The 15,229-nt window shown below is 43.3% G+C and overlaps 1 protein-coding gene across 1 annotated transcript in view; it reads left to right on the top strand.

Moving 5' to 3' along the window:
- ZFP1 (ZFP1 zinc finger protein) overlaps window positions 1-15,229 on the top strand; it is a 16,897-nt gene that overhangs the window by 312 nt on the left and 1,356 nt on the right. Inside the window, 3 exon segments of the mRNA XM_006152636.3 lie at window positions 9,731-9,789; window positions 12,958-13,084; window positions 14,215-15,229. The exon segment at window positions 14,215-15,229 is cut by the window's right edge and continues 25 nt beyond it. Of these exon segments, the coding sequence (XP_006152698.1) occupies window positions 9,775-9,789; window positions 12,958-13,084; window positions 14,215-15,229 (1,157 nt within the window). The 5' untranslated portion in view covers window positions 9,731-9,774.

The raw sequence follows: 15,229 nt of genomic DNA, 5'->3' as shown, positions 1-15,229 counted from the left end.
GGTGCGTGCGGAGGCGGGGAAGGCGGAGGGGAGGGCGCCTGCGAGCTCTGCTTGCCTCCCTTTGTCAGGAGACGCGCCTCTAACGGGCGACAAGGGTCTCGGGTCGCGCGCGAGCGAGTCCGGAAGCCCGGGCGGGCGCGCGCGTGACCGGGTCCGGCCGGCGAGGGGCGTGGTTGTGGGCGGGGCCGGGCACACCTGGCCACGCCCCGGATGCGGCGAGCTCCCTGCCTGAGTCTGGGGAGAGGTTGGTGGGAGATTGGAAGTCAGCGGGTTTCTGATAATTGCAGTGTCGCCAGTGAGAGCTGGGACCTTTGTCAGAGTGTTTTCATTTAAGCCTCGCTTCTCCCTGTGACTTCTGGTGTTGTGATCTCATTATCAACAGGAGGGAAAGCGGGGACGTAAAGGGAAAGCGATTTTTCCCAAGGTCCGCAGTCAGCTGGTACTTTTTGTTGTATTGGTAGCAAAAATTTTGTCTTTGCTCACTGGTAGTGTCAAATGGCCAGACTGAGCCTAATCGCACAGTAGGCCAATTTCTGAGACAATGTGAGTTTGTTTCGAAGAGGCTTTGTTACAGAAGATATCAACGGGAGAGCAGGAAAGTCCAAGACTCTTACAGTACCTTGTCCACAATTGAGGGGCAAGCAGAGCTTTTTTCTGACGTGTCGTCGCCAGAGAGAGTGAGAAGGAAAATGAAAAGTCACTCCGGAGAGGCTGGCCACACCACAACCCAGTCTCCGTTCTCCTGGGATCTTGGGCACGCTTGCACATGCACCTGGCGTGACTTTTTTTTTCTTTTTTTGAGAAGTGAAGGGATTTCGCCAGCGTTTATGTATTCATATAACCAGTCACGTATAAGCCTAAATAAAACCAATCTCCAGTAGCCTTTGAGATGGCATTTAGCACCTTTGTAGAAAGATGAGCATCACTAATGAATTACCAATTATATGTTTAAAAAGGGCAAATAGTGATAGCACTTAACTGAAATTACTATCAAAATAATAAAAACAATAACAACAATATTAATTTAACCACAAGCCAGTCTTACTTAAATCAGGATTGTCCAACAAAAATAACCTGTCAGCCATTCGTGATCTGAGTGCTGGTGTAGGGGATCAGTTTAAATATGGTGCACATAAAAAAGGTGAGACATTTCTGTTCTGTCGTAAATAAGGCAGTGGCCACCTATTACTCAGTAGTAGCTTTTTAAAGATAAGCTATCAATTCTGCTCTTTCCGACTTCTTTTTAATGCCAGCGAAGGTCATTTTTGTTCCTGGGATGTACTGCTTAGGGTTCTCCAAATCCTCCATCAGAGAGTCCTCTCCCCAGGGCATGCCTTTGTTCTTGTTGGCATCTGTGTAAGAGAATCCAGGGGCCTGACCTGTCTTCCGCCCAGATAGACCATGGAGATGTGGGTCAGTCTTGTGCTTGCCTCCCTTTTCCACGGTGTGGCACTGGGCACACTTCTGAACAAGAATCTTGCCTTTCTCACATCACCCATTTTTACTTCTCTCTTTTGTCACTTGGGAATATGGAGTAACCGCTCAGAAGCCAGATGTCCCACTCTCTCCTGGCATGATTTTCAAGCCACCGGGTCCAGGACTCTAATGTAGCCAGCCATGTGGGAGTCCAGCTGTCTTAACCATCCTACCACCTGCTGGCTCCAAGCAGGGCTTTATTTTATTTTATTTTAAGAATTATTTAACTTTATTTTTTTATTATTTTCCAGTTTGAAGAGGGAGGGATGGAGTGAGAAAGCAAGCCACCAGGTTCAGAACTTGAGCCGGGGTCGGCCATGTGGGAATCCAACGCCTTTAACCACCACACCACCTGCGGCCGCTCCAAACAGGGTTTTTAATTACAAGTTAGGGATGTGACAACATGAGGATTTGTGAATAGGAATCCCGGAGCTCTCCAGAACAGTTTTCTGATGCCATCTTTGATGGAGGGTGCTGTTTCCTTGGTCCTAGGCAGTCTTGAGGGTCCAGAGTGAGATGGTATTGTCAGGACTGTTCTGGTTGAAGAACTAAAGACAGCCTTTAGGACTCCTGGCTCTCTTTTTCAGTCTTCATACGCTGCTTGTGGCTGTCTTGCAAAAGCTGAACAGTTAGGGGGCCAGCAGGTGGCGTGGTGGTCAAGGGTGCTGGATTCCCACATGGCTGACCACGGTTCAAGTCCTGGACCTGGTGGTTTGCTTTCTCCCTTTCTCTCTCTTGTCTCTGATCAGATTTAAAATAATAATAATAATAACAAATGGAATTAAATAAATAAATAATTTTTTTAAAAAGTTGAACAGTTAGGGCTTTGACAGTGTGGTCACTGTGTGCAGAAAGTATGTTTAGTCCAGAGGGAAAGAAAATATGGGCTAATCTTTTATTGTATAAAGTTAACTAGTTAAGACTCTAGGACAGGGAACCAGCAGTTAGTGTAATGGCTATGTCACTGGACTCCCACGTAGTCAACTGCGGTTCGCGTCCCAGAGCCGGTGGCTTAAAACTCACGCCGGGCGCGTGTGCGTGTGTGCCCAAGATCCCGAGAGGAGAATGGAGGAGAAGGGATTGCGGCGTGACCATCCCCCCTGGGGGGTGATTTCTCACTTTCTATCTCTATGTCTCTCTCTCTTTGTCTGGCAAGTGCACGCGCCCTATAGCGAAAACCTCTCAAAAAAAAAAAAAAGACTCTAGGATATATTTCTTTTTTTACCTGGTAAATATTGGGTCGTTGGAAAAGTCATGACACATTTTTTTTCATAGAAAAATGGAAAAATATGGCATGATTTTTCTGATGACCCAATATTATATTTTGTTGTTTCTTCCATTTTTTGTCATTTTTGGCTGAATCTTGTTCTTAACATTGACCTTTTCAAGTAACCAACTTTTAATTTTATTATATTTCTCTCTTTTCTTGCTTCTGGTTTCATTGGTTTCTACTTTTAGCTTAATTATTTTCATCTTATGCTTGCTTTGGGTTTAATTTACCTTTTGCCCCTTGGTTTTGTAAGGTATAAGCTGAGGACATTTGTTAATTTTTTCTAATATAAACAGCTTAATGCTATAATTGGCCCTCTAAATTCTGCTTTAGTTTTATCTCTCACCTTTCTTTTTTAGGTTTGTTTTTTGTGTTTTGTGTTTTTGCCATAGGCTGTGTTCGTTCTCTAGAGAGTTACGGAAAGAAAGTGAGAAATCACCCCTTAGGGGGATGACCATGCCACAGTCTCTTCTCTTCTATCCTCCTCTCAGGATTGTGGGCACGCATGCATGCACACATACCTGGCCTGATTTTCTTTCTTTCTTTTTTTTTTTAATAAGAATTATTTTATTTAACTTTATTTGTTTTAATTTGACCAGAGAGAGAGAGAAAAAGTGAGAAAGCAAGCTGCCAGGTCTGGGACTCAAACCACGGTTGGCCATGTGGGAATGTCCAGCACCTTTACCACCATGCTGTCTGCCGGCCCCATGGGACCCGATTTTTAAGCTGCTGGGTCCAGGACTTGAACAGCAGTCAGCCATGTGGGAGTCCAGCAACTTAAATACCATGCCACTTGTTGGCCTTCCTTTTTTTTTCTAAGATTTTTTTTTTTTTTTGCCATGTGCTCACTGGAGAGAGGCAGAGAGGGGGGATGGCCACACTGCAATCCCTTCTCCACCATTCTCCTCTCAGGATTCTGGGCACACATGCATATGTACCTGGCATATTTTCCAGACCACTGGGTCTAGGATTTGAACCATGGAGTCAGCCATGTAGGATCTAGCCACCTTAACTACCGTGCTACCTACGGGTCCCTCATTCCTCAGATTTTAATATGTCATATTTTCATTGCCATTCAATTTCAAATTTTAAAAAAATTACCATCATGTATCTGGAATGATCCAGGAGACATTAGTACAGATGCAGTAAACATGAAAGAGTTAATATTAGACAATAAAAATTAGATGCTCATTAGCTTATCACAAGAAAAAAGGAGGAAGAAACTCCAAATGCAAGTGGGAAATGACCAACAAAAACAAGGTAAAAAGTAATGGGAAAAAGATTCCATTTCTGGTATCAGTAAAATACTACACAAGAATAAAGAAAAAGAAGAAAATATTTTATGAAAATTATAGAATGTTGGGAACCAGCAGTTAGCGTAATGGCTATGTCGCTGGACTCCCACGTAGTCGACCACGGTTCGTGTCCCGGACCCGGTGGCTTAAAATTCACGCCGGGCGCGTGTGCGTGCGTGCCCAAGATCCCGAGAGGAGAATGGAGGAGAAGGGATTGCGGCGTGACCATCCCCCCTGGGGGGTGATTTCTCACTTTCTGTCTCTATGTCTCTGTCTGTCTGGCGAGCACACGCGCCCTATAGCGAAAAACCTCTCCAAAAAAAAAAGAAAATTATAGAATGTTACTGACAAAACAAAAGAGGACTGGAACAAGTGTTTGGGACTACAGAAAAAGCCAATTCCATAAAGGTGTCCATCTCCCTAATTTAATGTAGCCATTTATAAAAACAGTAAAATTATCAACAGTTTTTTTATTTGTTTATTTTTTAATTGTCGGAGGACATGCCACTTGACCAGAGATAGAGAAACGGGAGGGAAGAAGAAGGCGTCCCCGAGTGGGGAGTGGTCATGCCACAACCCCTCCCTCTGTTTTTCCGTCCCTTGGGATTTGGGCATACATTATTTATCCCAGCTTGTTTTCCAAGGTCCTAGGGCCAGAATTCAAACTGCGGTCAGACCCGGTAGGATTCAGTGGGCTACAGATCTAGCCTTCAAAAGTTTTGTTTGTTTGTTTGTTTGTTTTTTTATATATAACAAAAACAAAAATACCAGTTGATTTTTTTTTTTTTTTAAGAGGTGTTTTGCTATAGGGCACGTGCACTCACCAGGAAGAGAGAGAGGGACAGAGAAATAGAAAGCGAGAAATCACCCCCAGGGGAGAATGGCCACGCCGCAATCCCTTCTCCTCCATTCTCCTCTCAGGATCTTGGGCACGCATGCACACGCGCCCAGAGTAAGTTTAAGCCACCAGGTCCGAGACTCAAACTACAGTTGGCTACATGGGCGTTCAGCGACATAGCCATTACGCTAACTGCTGGTCCTGATACCAGTTGATTGTGATTGGTTAAGTACCAGAATCATGGGACTTTTTTTTTTTAATTAATATTTTGCCAGAGAGTACATGCACTTTCCAGAGATAGACAAAGGGAGAAAGCACACCCCCCCATGAGGAATGATCATGTTGCAGCCTCTTCTCTTCTCCATCGTGCCAGGATTTGGAGCATGCAAACACAAGTGCCTGGTGTTTCTCAAGCCACCCTCTGGGACTTGAACTTCGTGGCATCTGGTCGGACTAGCCACCAATCAGTAATAGAAAGAGATCTGGAAAATCCCCACATGTTTGAAAAATAAGCAATAAATTCCCTTCCTTCTTTTTTCTTTTTCTTTCTTTTTTTCTTTAAGGTTTTTGCCGTAGGGCATGTGCACTCACTAGAGAGGAGAGAGACAGAGAGAGGGAAAGTGAAGTCCCCCTTCAGGTATGACCATACCACAGTCCTTTCTCCTTCATTCTCCTCCCGGGACTTGGGGCACACAAACATATGTGCCTAGCATGATTTTCAAGCTGCCAGGTCTGGAACTCAGACCACCATACCACCTTCTGGCCCCACGCAGTACATTTTTAAATAACCAATGAGTGAAAATTAAGTCTTGAAGGAAATGTTTGTGGTGATGCTAGTGTAAATTAACCTATTACATTGCCAGTTATATGAAAAGTGTAACACATGCAATTTTATACAGTACATGATAATAATACTTTGTTACTTGTTTTTGTATTATATATAGACTTTTTTTAAAAGAATTATTTTATTTAACTTTGTTTACTTATTGTTCAGAGACAGATAAAAGAGTGAGGGGGGGGGAAGCAAGTCTCCAGGTCCGGCACTCGAACCGTGGTCGGCCAGATGGGAGTCCAGCGCCCCTAATCACCATGCCACCTGCTGGCACCAAAGATAAACTTATTTTTTTTATCATTTTACTTTTTTTTTTTTTTTTTTTGTGAGAGGTTTTCGCTATAGGGCGTGTGCGCTCTCCAGACAGACAGAGAGAGACATAGAGACAGAAAGCGAGAAATCACCCCCCAGGGGGCATGGTCACGCCGCAATCCCTTCTCCTCCATTCTCCTCTCGGGATCTTGGGCACGCACGCACACGCGCCCGGCGTGAGCTTTAAGCCACCGGGTCCGGGACACGAACCGCGGTCGACTACGTGGGAGTCCAGCGACATAGCCATTACACCAACTGCTGGTTCCCTCATTTTACTTTTTATCATTATTTTCAAGTGTTCTCTTTCTGCTTGTTAAAAAAAAGAAAAAAAGGACCAGCATGATATTTAAGGTACTGGACTCCTACGTGGCTGAGCACTGTTCTGTTCAAGTCCTGGACCTGGTGGCTGGCTTTCTCACTTTCTCACTTTCCTCTGGTCAAATTACAAAATAATAATAAACTGAGGCCAGCAGGTGGCATGGTGGCTAAAGGCACTAGACTCCCACATGGGCAACCGCAGTTCAAGTCTCAAACTGGTGGCTTGCTTTCTCTCTTTCTCTTTCTCTGTCTCTCTCTGATCAAACTGGAAAATAATAATAATAAATAAAGTTAAATAAAATAATTCTTTTAAAAAATATTAAATAGTTTTTTTCTTTTTCAGAGTTATTTTTTTCTTTTTTTTTTTGTGAGAAGTTTTTGCTATAAGGCACGTGTGCTCGCCAGAAAGACAGAGACCAGAGACAGACAGAGAGATAGAAAGCGAGAAATCGCCCCCCAGGGAGGATTGCCACACCGCTATCCCTTCCCCTCCATTCTCCTCTCGGGATCTTGGGCACGCACGCACGCACGCACACCCAGGATGAGTTTAAGCCACCAGGTCTGAGATGAACCGTGGTCGGCTACATGGGAGTTAAGTGACACAGCCATTATGCTAACTGCTGATCCCAAGAGGTTTTTGCTATAGGGCGCATGTGCGCACTAGACAGACAGAAAGTGTGTGTGGGGGGGTGGTCACGCTCAATCCCTTCTCTCGGGATCTTGGGCACACACGTACACACACCTGGCATGAGTTTAAGCCATCGGGTCCAGGACTTGAACCACAGTCAACTACGTGGGAGTCCAGCAACATAGCTATTATGTAAACTGCTGCTCCCAATAAATAAATCTGTTTTTAAAATTATTTATTTCTTTTTTATTTATTCATTCATTTTATTTTAATTTGACCAGAGAGAGACACAGAGAGAGAGAGAGAGACAGAGACAGAGAGAGAGAGAAAGTGGGAAGGTGAGAAAGCAAACCATCAGGTCCAGGACTTGAACCGTGGTTGGCTATATGGGAGTGTCCAGCATCTTAACCACCGTGCCACCTGCTGGTCCCCAATAAATCTTTTTAAAAATAATTAATTTTATTCATCATCTTTTTTTTTTTCTTTTTTTAAAAATTTGACCAGAGAGAGAAAGAGAAAAAATGAGAAAGCAAGCCACCAGGTCTGGGACTCGAACTGAGGTCATTCATGTGGTAGTCCAGTACCCCATCCACCATACCTTCTGTAAACATTTCTTGTAGTACAAGTTTTTTTTGTAAGAATTCACTCCAGTTTTATTTTAAAAGATTTTCACTTCAACTTTTTTTTTTTTTTTAAGAGAGATTTTTGCTGCAGGGTGCGTTCACTTGCCGGAGAGATGAGAGAGACAGAAAGCGAGAAATCACCCCCTGGGAGAATGACCACAGCGCAATACCTTGTCCTCCATTCTCTCAGGATTTGGGGCACACGTGCCCACATGCCTGGCATGAGTTTTAAGCTACCAGGTCCAGGACTTGAACTGTGGTCCAGCTACATGGGAGTCTAGCAATGTAGCTGTTACACCATCTTCTGGTCCCTTCAACTTTATTTTTTATTTTTTAAGAAATATTTATCTTTATTTATTTATTTATTTAAATTTGGCAAAAGAGAGACACAGAGAGAGTGAGAAAGCAAGCCACCAGGTCTGGGACTCTAGCCATGTGTGAGTCCAGCACCTTTAACCACTCCACCACCTGCTGGCCCCTCAACTTCATATTTGAAAGATATTTTTGCTGATTATAGAATTCTAGGTTGATCTTTTTTTCTCTTCTGTTTTATAGAGACTTATTCATTTTATTTATTTATTTAGTTAGTTAGTTATTAAATTTGACCAGAGAGAAACATAGAGAAAGAGAGGGAGTGAAAAAGCAAGCCTCCAGGCCTAGGACTCAAACCACAGTTGGCCATGTGAGAGTCCAACACCTTAACCATCATACCACCTGCTGACCTACCCCCTCCCCCATTTTTTTAAGTAATTTTAAAATGCTACTGTATAGAATAGTTTCTGATTGGAAAGTATTTATTTTTTCCCTAATATTTATTTGTTTCTCTATTTGTTGTGCCACCAGATCCAGGACTTGAATCCCAGTTGATCATGTGGTAATCCAGCACCTTAGCCACCCCTCCACCTGCTGGTTCCCAATAATAGCTGTTTGTTTTTGTTTTTGCTATAAGGAGTATGTGTTCTCCGACAGAGAGAGAGTGGGAAAGTGAGATATCCCCCGGGGGGTTTGCCACATCAGTTCTTCCAGTCTCCTCTTGACATCTGGGGCATGCACACACACACCTGGTATGATTTTCAAGCCACTAGGTCTGGAACTCGAACCACGCAGTCAGCCACGTGGGAGCGATAGCTGTAATCTCCACACTACCTGCTGGCCAGTAGCTGTGATTTTTAAATTTCCGTTCCTCTATGTGTAATGTATCTTTTTTCCCTTCTGGCTACTTGCAAGACTTTCTCTTTAATGTTGTTTTTCCGTGGTTTAGACATGATAATGTCTGTGTGTGCCTTTGTTCCTTTGGTTTTGGCGCTTATCCTGTCTAGTAAATTACCTGAGCTTCTTAGATCTGGGGTTTGATGCCATCCTTTGTTTTTTTTTAGCTTGGCCATTATGTCTTCAAATACTTCTTTTTCCTTTTGAAATTCCAATTACATGTTTGTTAGACCATTTGCTAATTGTCACACTGTGTTTCGGTTGGGGAAGTATCTTCGGTTTTCTCTTCGAATTTGCTGAAACTTGTTGAGTCTGAGTCTGAGGAAGGTATCCTTCGTCCCTGTTACCATGCTTTTTTTCTCAGCATTTTCATTCCTTTTTTTCTTGCAGCTTTTATCTCTGCTGAAATTCTCTATTTATTTATTCCTGTTTCTATGAAAGCCTTTCGTATATGAATCACACTTGCTTTAAATTCTCTAGCTGATACTTTCCGCAGTTGACTGGTTTGGCTGATTGGTCTGTCTCTAGGCTGTGGCTCGTCTTGGCCTTGCCCTTTGGGGTGTCTCATAATGTTTGACTGAAGGTGGGTGCTGCCAGTGTGATTCTTTTGTTCCTTCTGAAAAGGCATATGGTCCCACGTGGTACATAGGTATTTCTTTTTTTTTTTTAATAATTACTTTATTTAACTTTACTTATTATTTTCCAATTTGATCAGACAGAAGGAGAGAGGGAAAGTGAGAAAGCAAGCCACCAAGTCTAGGACTTGAACTGCCGTTGGCCTTGTGGGAGTCCAGTGCCTTTAACCACTGTGTCACCTGCTGCTGCCTCCCCCATACCCCCATGTGTAGGGATTTCTAAATAAGTTATTCTAGGAGTTGTGAGACAGGTCAGATGTTTAAAACGGTGCCTTCTTTTTTCCTCTTTTCCAGTTCTGCCTTCATAATTCTCTGCTTCTACCCAAAAACTGCAGAAAATGAACAAATCCCAGGTGAGTTGTTTTTTATCTCTTACTTTGTTATTCAGTGTATGTGAGGAAGTTTGTACGATTCCAACGAATGAAATGGGAAAGTGCAGATGACTGAAACTCAAGGAAAATATGGGAAGAATAGCTAATCAATATCAGCAGCCAAAAAGCAAATTGAGCATGTCGCATTGATTATGAATACCATTTTCTTTATTCCCCTGAGGTCTCTACATTGAAGTTCTCTACATTTATATCTTAGGTCGTCAGGAGAGTCATGATGTGTTTCTCGATGTAAAATTGCTTTATGACTTTCCCGACGACCCGATCGTGTTTTGGACGGTATTCTCAGGAACAAGCAAGACCAAACAGGTTATCAGCCTGTGGTTGTTTCATATAGCCTTCTTCTGTGTAAGCCCAGGACTTTATTATATCTATTTGTCTTACTGATCAGATTACCTAGCCAGGAAACTTGGTCAGCATGTGCATGTGTCTAAATTTTCCTCTTAACCCTTGAGGATTCAGTTGTCATTTCTTTGAGTTACTTTCCAGAGTTTATTGTGCAAATTACACAGATAACAAATATAGGTACAACTTAAGGAAGTGAGTCAATCGTACTGTTCAGTTGAACTGTGTGAAGTGACCCTTTTTGTGTGTTCAGTTGAATCTCAGTTCGATATGGTTCAACCTAATAATTATCAGCTATTGTACCATTTAGTAATAAATATGTAACATTTTGATATGTTTGCTTCTACTTGTTTTATATATAGAACTATTTTTTAAAATATTACACAGGTGAGACTGGCAGGTGGCGAGGTGGTTAAGGGTGCTGGATTCCCACATGGCCGACTGTGGTTCGAATCCTGGACCTGGTGGCTTGCTTTCTCACTTTCTCTCGCATGCGCGTGTGCGCACGCTCTCTTTCTCTCCCTGGTCAAAATTGAAAGAAAGAAAGAAAGAAAGTTAATTAGAATAAACCTTTAATAAAATAAAATATTACACAGGCTATACATATTAATAATTTCTGTCTTTTATTCCTTCTCACTGTCTCTGTCACGTATTCGTACTTTTTTAATTTTTTATTTTTTTTACTGTCATTATTTTAATATTTCCAGAAAGACACAGACAGTGAGAGAGAGGGAAAGTGAGAAAGCAAGCCTCCAGGTCCAGAACTTGAACGAGGGTCGACCCTGTGGGAGTCCAGCACCTTCACCACCACACCACCTGCCGGCCCCCGGATTTGCACTCTCTAACATGCTCTCCGTTTTATGTCACCTCACTCACTGCTAAGATCTTTTCACCATTATAGCCAGTGTCCTCACCTTAGAAGGTGACGAGCATTACAAAGCTCTGTCTTTTAATAACGTGTGTCTGTGTTAATGGAATTCTGTAGAATACTTCGAGCATGTAATATGCACACTTTTGGAATTGCCGATTTTCATGTGCCTGCTTTCTGTGCATTTGCATTTTAGTTTCAGGCTTCGTATTATTTGACTGTTGTAAAAAGTCTGTATTTCGGAGGACAGTCCAAATGTCCCCCAAATGCAACAGTTAGACACAGCCAAGAGGAAGCTGGATTCATGACTGACCAAGGTTCAAGAGTTTGAGTCCCAGCCCCAAGAGCTTCATGCCGGGTGTAAATGGAGAATTGGAGCAAGGAGCCTTGTGTGTGACAGAACCCCATGGGGGGGGGCTATTTTCTCTCATGCATGTGTGCACACCCTCTAGTATTAAAAAAAAAGAAGTATGAGGATCAACAGTTGGCATAATGGCTATATCGCTGGACTGCCATGTAGTTGACCATGGTTCAAGCCCTGGACCCGATGGCTTAAACTCATGCCAGGCGTGTGCACGTGCATGCCCCCAAGATCCTGAGAGGAGAATGGAGGAGAAGGGATTGCGGTGTGGCCATCCTCCCTGGGGGATGATTTCTCGCTTTCTGTCTCTCTGTCTCTCCATCTTTCTGGCGAGTGTACACGCCCTATAGCAAAAACCTCTCAAAAGAAAAAAAAAAAAAGAGATGTATTTTTAGAAGAACTCTGAGGGGCGAGCAGGTGGCATGGAAGTTAAGGTGGCTGGATCCCACATGGCCAGCTGTGCAGTCTGAGTGCCAGACCCAGCAGCTAGGAAAACATGCCTGGCACCTGTACATGTGTGCTCAGAAGTCTCACGAGGAAAGTGGAGGAGGGGGGATTGAGGCACGGCTTTCCCCCGGGGATGGTCTCTCTTTCCTTCTCTCTGTCTCTGTCTTTATGTCTGTCTCTGGCAAGGTCACACATCCTACAACAAACTAAAAAAAAGAACTCTGAGGTTTTTTAATCTTTTTACTTTTAAGAATTATTCTTAGAATTTTATTTATTATTATTATTTCTTAATTTGATCAGAGAGAGAGAAGGAAAGTGAAAAAAACAAGCTGCCAGGTCTGAGACCAAAACTGCGGTTAGCCACGTGGAAGTGCAGTACCCCAACCACCACGCCACCTGCTGGCCCCAGCTCTTAGTCTTTTAATTTTGATTATGGGTTTCCTTTTATTTTATAAGAAAATTTAACCCATAGTTCATGAAGATATTCCTCTATTTTTTATAAGTTAGAGAAAGAGAGAGCGAGCAAGCACCTCCCACCAGGTCTTGAGGCCTGGTGTACCTGGGAAGTCCTGGCTGTGAACCGGCAGCCTTCCGTGTAGGTCTGCCTCAGAGAGGCACCGCCATCTGGCCCCTGATTACTGATCTCTTGTTTCACTTTTTCTCCGCTGCTATTCTGTCAAAGTATATTTCCATCCTTTTTTATTTTCCTTAAAATAATTATTTAATTTTATTATTTTAAAATTTGTTATAGGGTACCAGAGAGAGACAGAGACTGAGAGAGGGAGGGAAAGTGAGAAAGCGAGCTGCCGGGTCCAGTTTTCAAACCATGGTCAGCCATGTGGTAGTCCAGCACCTTAACCACCATGCCATCTTCTGGCCCTTTCCATCCACTCTGCAGTCCCTTCTCTTCTAGTCTCCTCTCAGGATTTTGGGCACACATACACGTTGGCCTGGTGTGATTTTCAAGCCATCAAATCTGGAACTCAAGTTGGCCTTGTGGGATCCTGCCACTTTAACCTCCGTGCAGCGACATAACCACTACGTCATCTGCTGGTCCCCAAGAGTACATTTTCATGGACCCTGTCTGTATGGCCACCTCTGCTCATTTCAGGGATCCGTCTCATTCACGGACGTGACTGTGGACTTCACCCAGGAGGAATGGGAACAGCTGGACCCGTCTCAGAGGGTCTTGTACATGGACGTGATGCTGGAGAACTACAGCAACCTGCTCTCCGTGGGTAAGGCCGCACTCACTCCTCCTGCTCTCCTCCCTGCTCTCCTCCCCTCCTTCCCTCCATCTGCCCCCACCATCTTCGGTTTCACTCTCCTCAGCCCTCCCAGTCTCTCCATCAGTCTCTCTCCTTCCCTCTCCCACCTTTAGCTCGCACTCTCTCAAGTCTTTGTCCTAGCTCCTGCATCTCCTTTCTTTCTTTCCATCTGTCCTGTGGTCGGGCATGTGGGAGTCCAGCACCTTGACCATGCCACCTGCTGGCCCCGGATGTATAATTCTGATCCCTCTAACCAGAAGCACCATGACCTCATAAAGCCAAAGGACCCTTGTCCTACTCAGAATGTCACTTCTAGGGCACATTATGATTTCTACCTAACCTTATCCTCAATTTAACTTTAGATTTGTGTCTTAAAAAAAAAAAAAAGAAAAACCAGAGCGAACCTATATTTCAGGGTCAGCAGATGGCGTAGTGGTTAAGACGCTCAACTCCAACGTAGTCAACTATAGTTCAAGTCTCAAACCTAGTGGCTTGAAACTCTCTCTAAAAAAAAGAAAAAACAAACAAAAGTAAAGTCACATTCTTTATTTACCCCTAAGCTAGGAACTCTAAGGAAACCATTAGACACTGACCAGGCTAGTTTTTTGGTTTTTTTGCTATAGGACATGTGTGCTCTCTGGAGACAGAGAGAAGGGGAAAGAGAAAGTGAGAAAGCACCTCAAGGGGGGTGAGCATGCTGCAGTCCTCTCTTTTCCATTCTCCTCTCAAGGTTTTGGGCACGTGTGCACATGCACCTAACACGTTTTTCAAACTACTAGCCCAAGCTAGTTATTTTGAAGGGGCTTTTTATATTAGTGTCCATAAAATATCAACCTTGTTTACTTAAAACTATTTGGCCGTGACATTCCAGTCAAAGCCTTGGTTCAGTTGTGTCCTGTTATGAGAAACCCAAGATCCGGGACCAGAGCCACAGTTGGCCATGTGGGAGGTCAGCACCCTTAACCATCACGCCACCTGCTGGCCCCCCAGGTTCTTTTTCTTAATACTAGGAGACCGGGTCCAAAGCAGTAAGCCCTATAATAGAACATTTGTAACAGAGTGAAGGAATTGACAGTACATTTTACTGTGTTCTATCCTAGAGGTGTGGAAGGCTGATGACCAGATGGAGAAAAAGGACCAAAGGAATCCAGACCAGCCAGCAAAGCAATTCCTAATCCTTAAGAACCAAACCCCAATTGAGGAAAGAGGTAATCTCATTGGAAAAACATTTAATCTGAACACAGACTTCATATCTTTAAGACAAGTACCCTATAAATATGACCTATATGAAAAAACTTTGAAATATAATTCAGACTTACTTAATAGTAATAGAAACTATGCAAGAAAGAAAGTGGATGAATGTAGCAGATTTGGAAAAGCACTGCTCTATCTGAAGCAAGAGAAAATCCACCCCGGGGTCGAGTACTCTGAATATAATAAAACTGGAAAAGTCCTCAGCCATAAAGAAGGCATTTTTAAACATCAGAAAATTAAAAATCTGGTTCAGCCTTTTATTTGTAATTACTGTGACAAGGCTTTCTCCTTTAAGTCACTCCTCATTAGTCATAAGAGGATACATACTGGAGAAAAACCCTATGAATGCAATGTATGTAAGAAAACCTTCTCCCATAAGGCAAACCTCATCAAACATCAGAGAATTCATACTGGGGAGAAACCCTTCGAATGTCCAGAGTGTGGAAAAGCTTTTACACACCAGTCCAACCTCATTGTACACCAGAGAGCGCATATGGAGAAGAAGCCCTATGAATGCAGCGAGTGTGGGAAAACATTTGCCCAGAAGTTCGAACTCACTACACATCAGAGAATCCACACTGGAGAGCGACCCTATGAGTGTAACGAATGTGCAAAAACCTTCTTCAAGAAATCCAACCTCATCATACATCAGAAAATTCACACGGGGGAGAAACGCTATGAGTGCAGTGAGTGTGGAAAGTCCTTCATCCAGAATTCGCAGCTCATTATTCATATGAGAACTCACACAGGAGAGAAACCCTACGAATGTACTGAATGCGGCAAAACTTTCAGCCAGAGGTCAACTCTCAGGTTGCATTTGCGAATCCACACAGGAGAGAAACCATACGAGTGTTCTGAGTG

This window comes from Tupaia chinensis, unplaced genomic scaffold (genome assembly GCF_000334495.1).
Source record: "Tupaia chinensis unplaced genomic scaffold, TupChi_1.0 Scaffold000355_1, whole genome shotgun sequence".
Taxonomy (NCBI): domain Eukaryota; kingdom Metazoa; phylum Chordata; class Mammalia; order Scandentia; family Tupaiidae; genus Tupaia; species Tupaia belangeri.
Note: the sequence above shows the minus strand (reverse complement) of the source record. Positions and strands in the feature narration are given on the sequence as shown.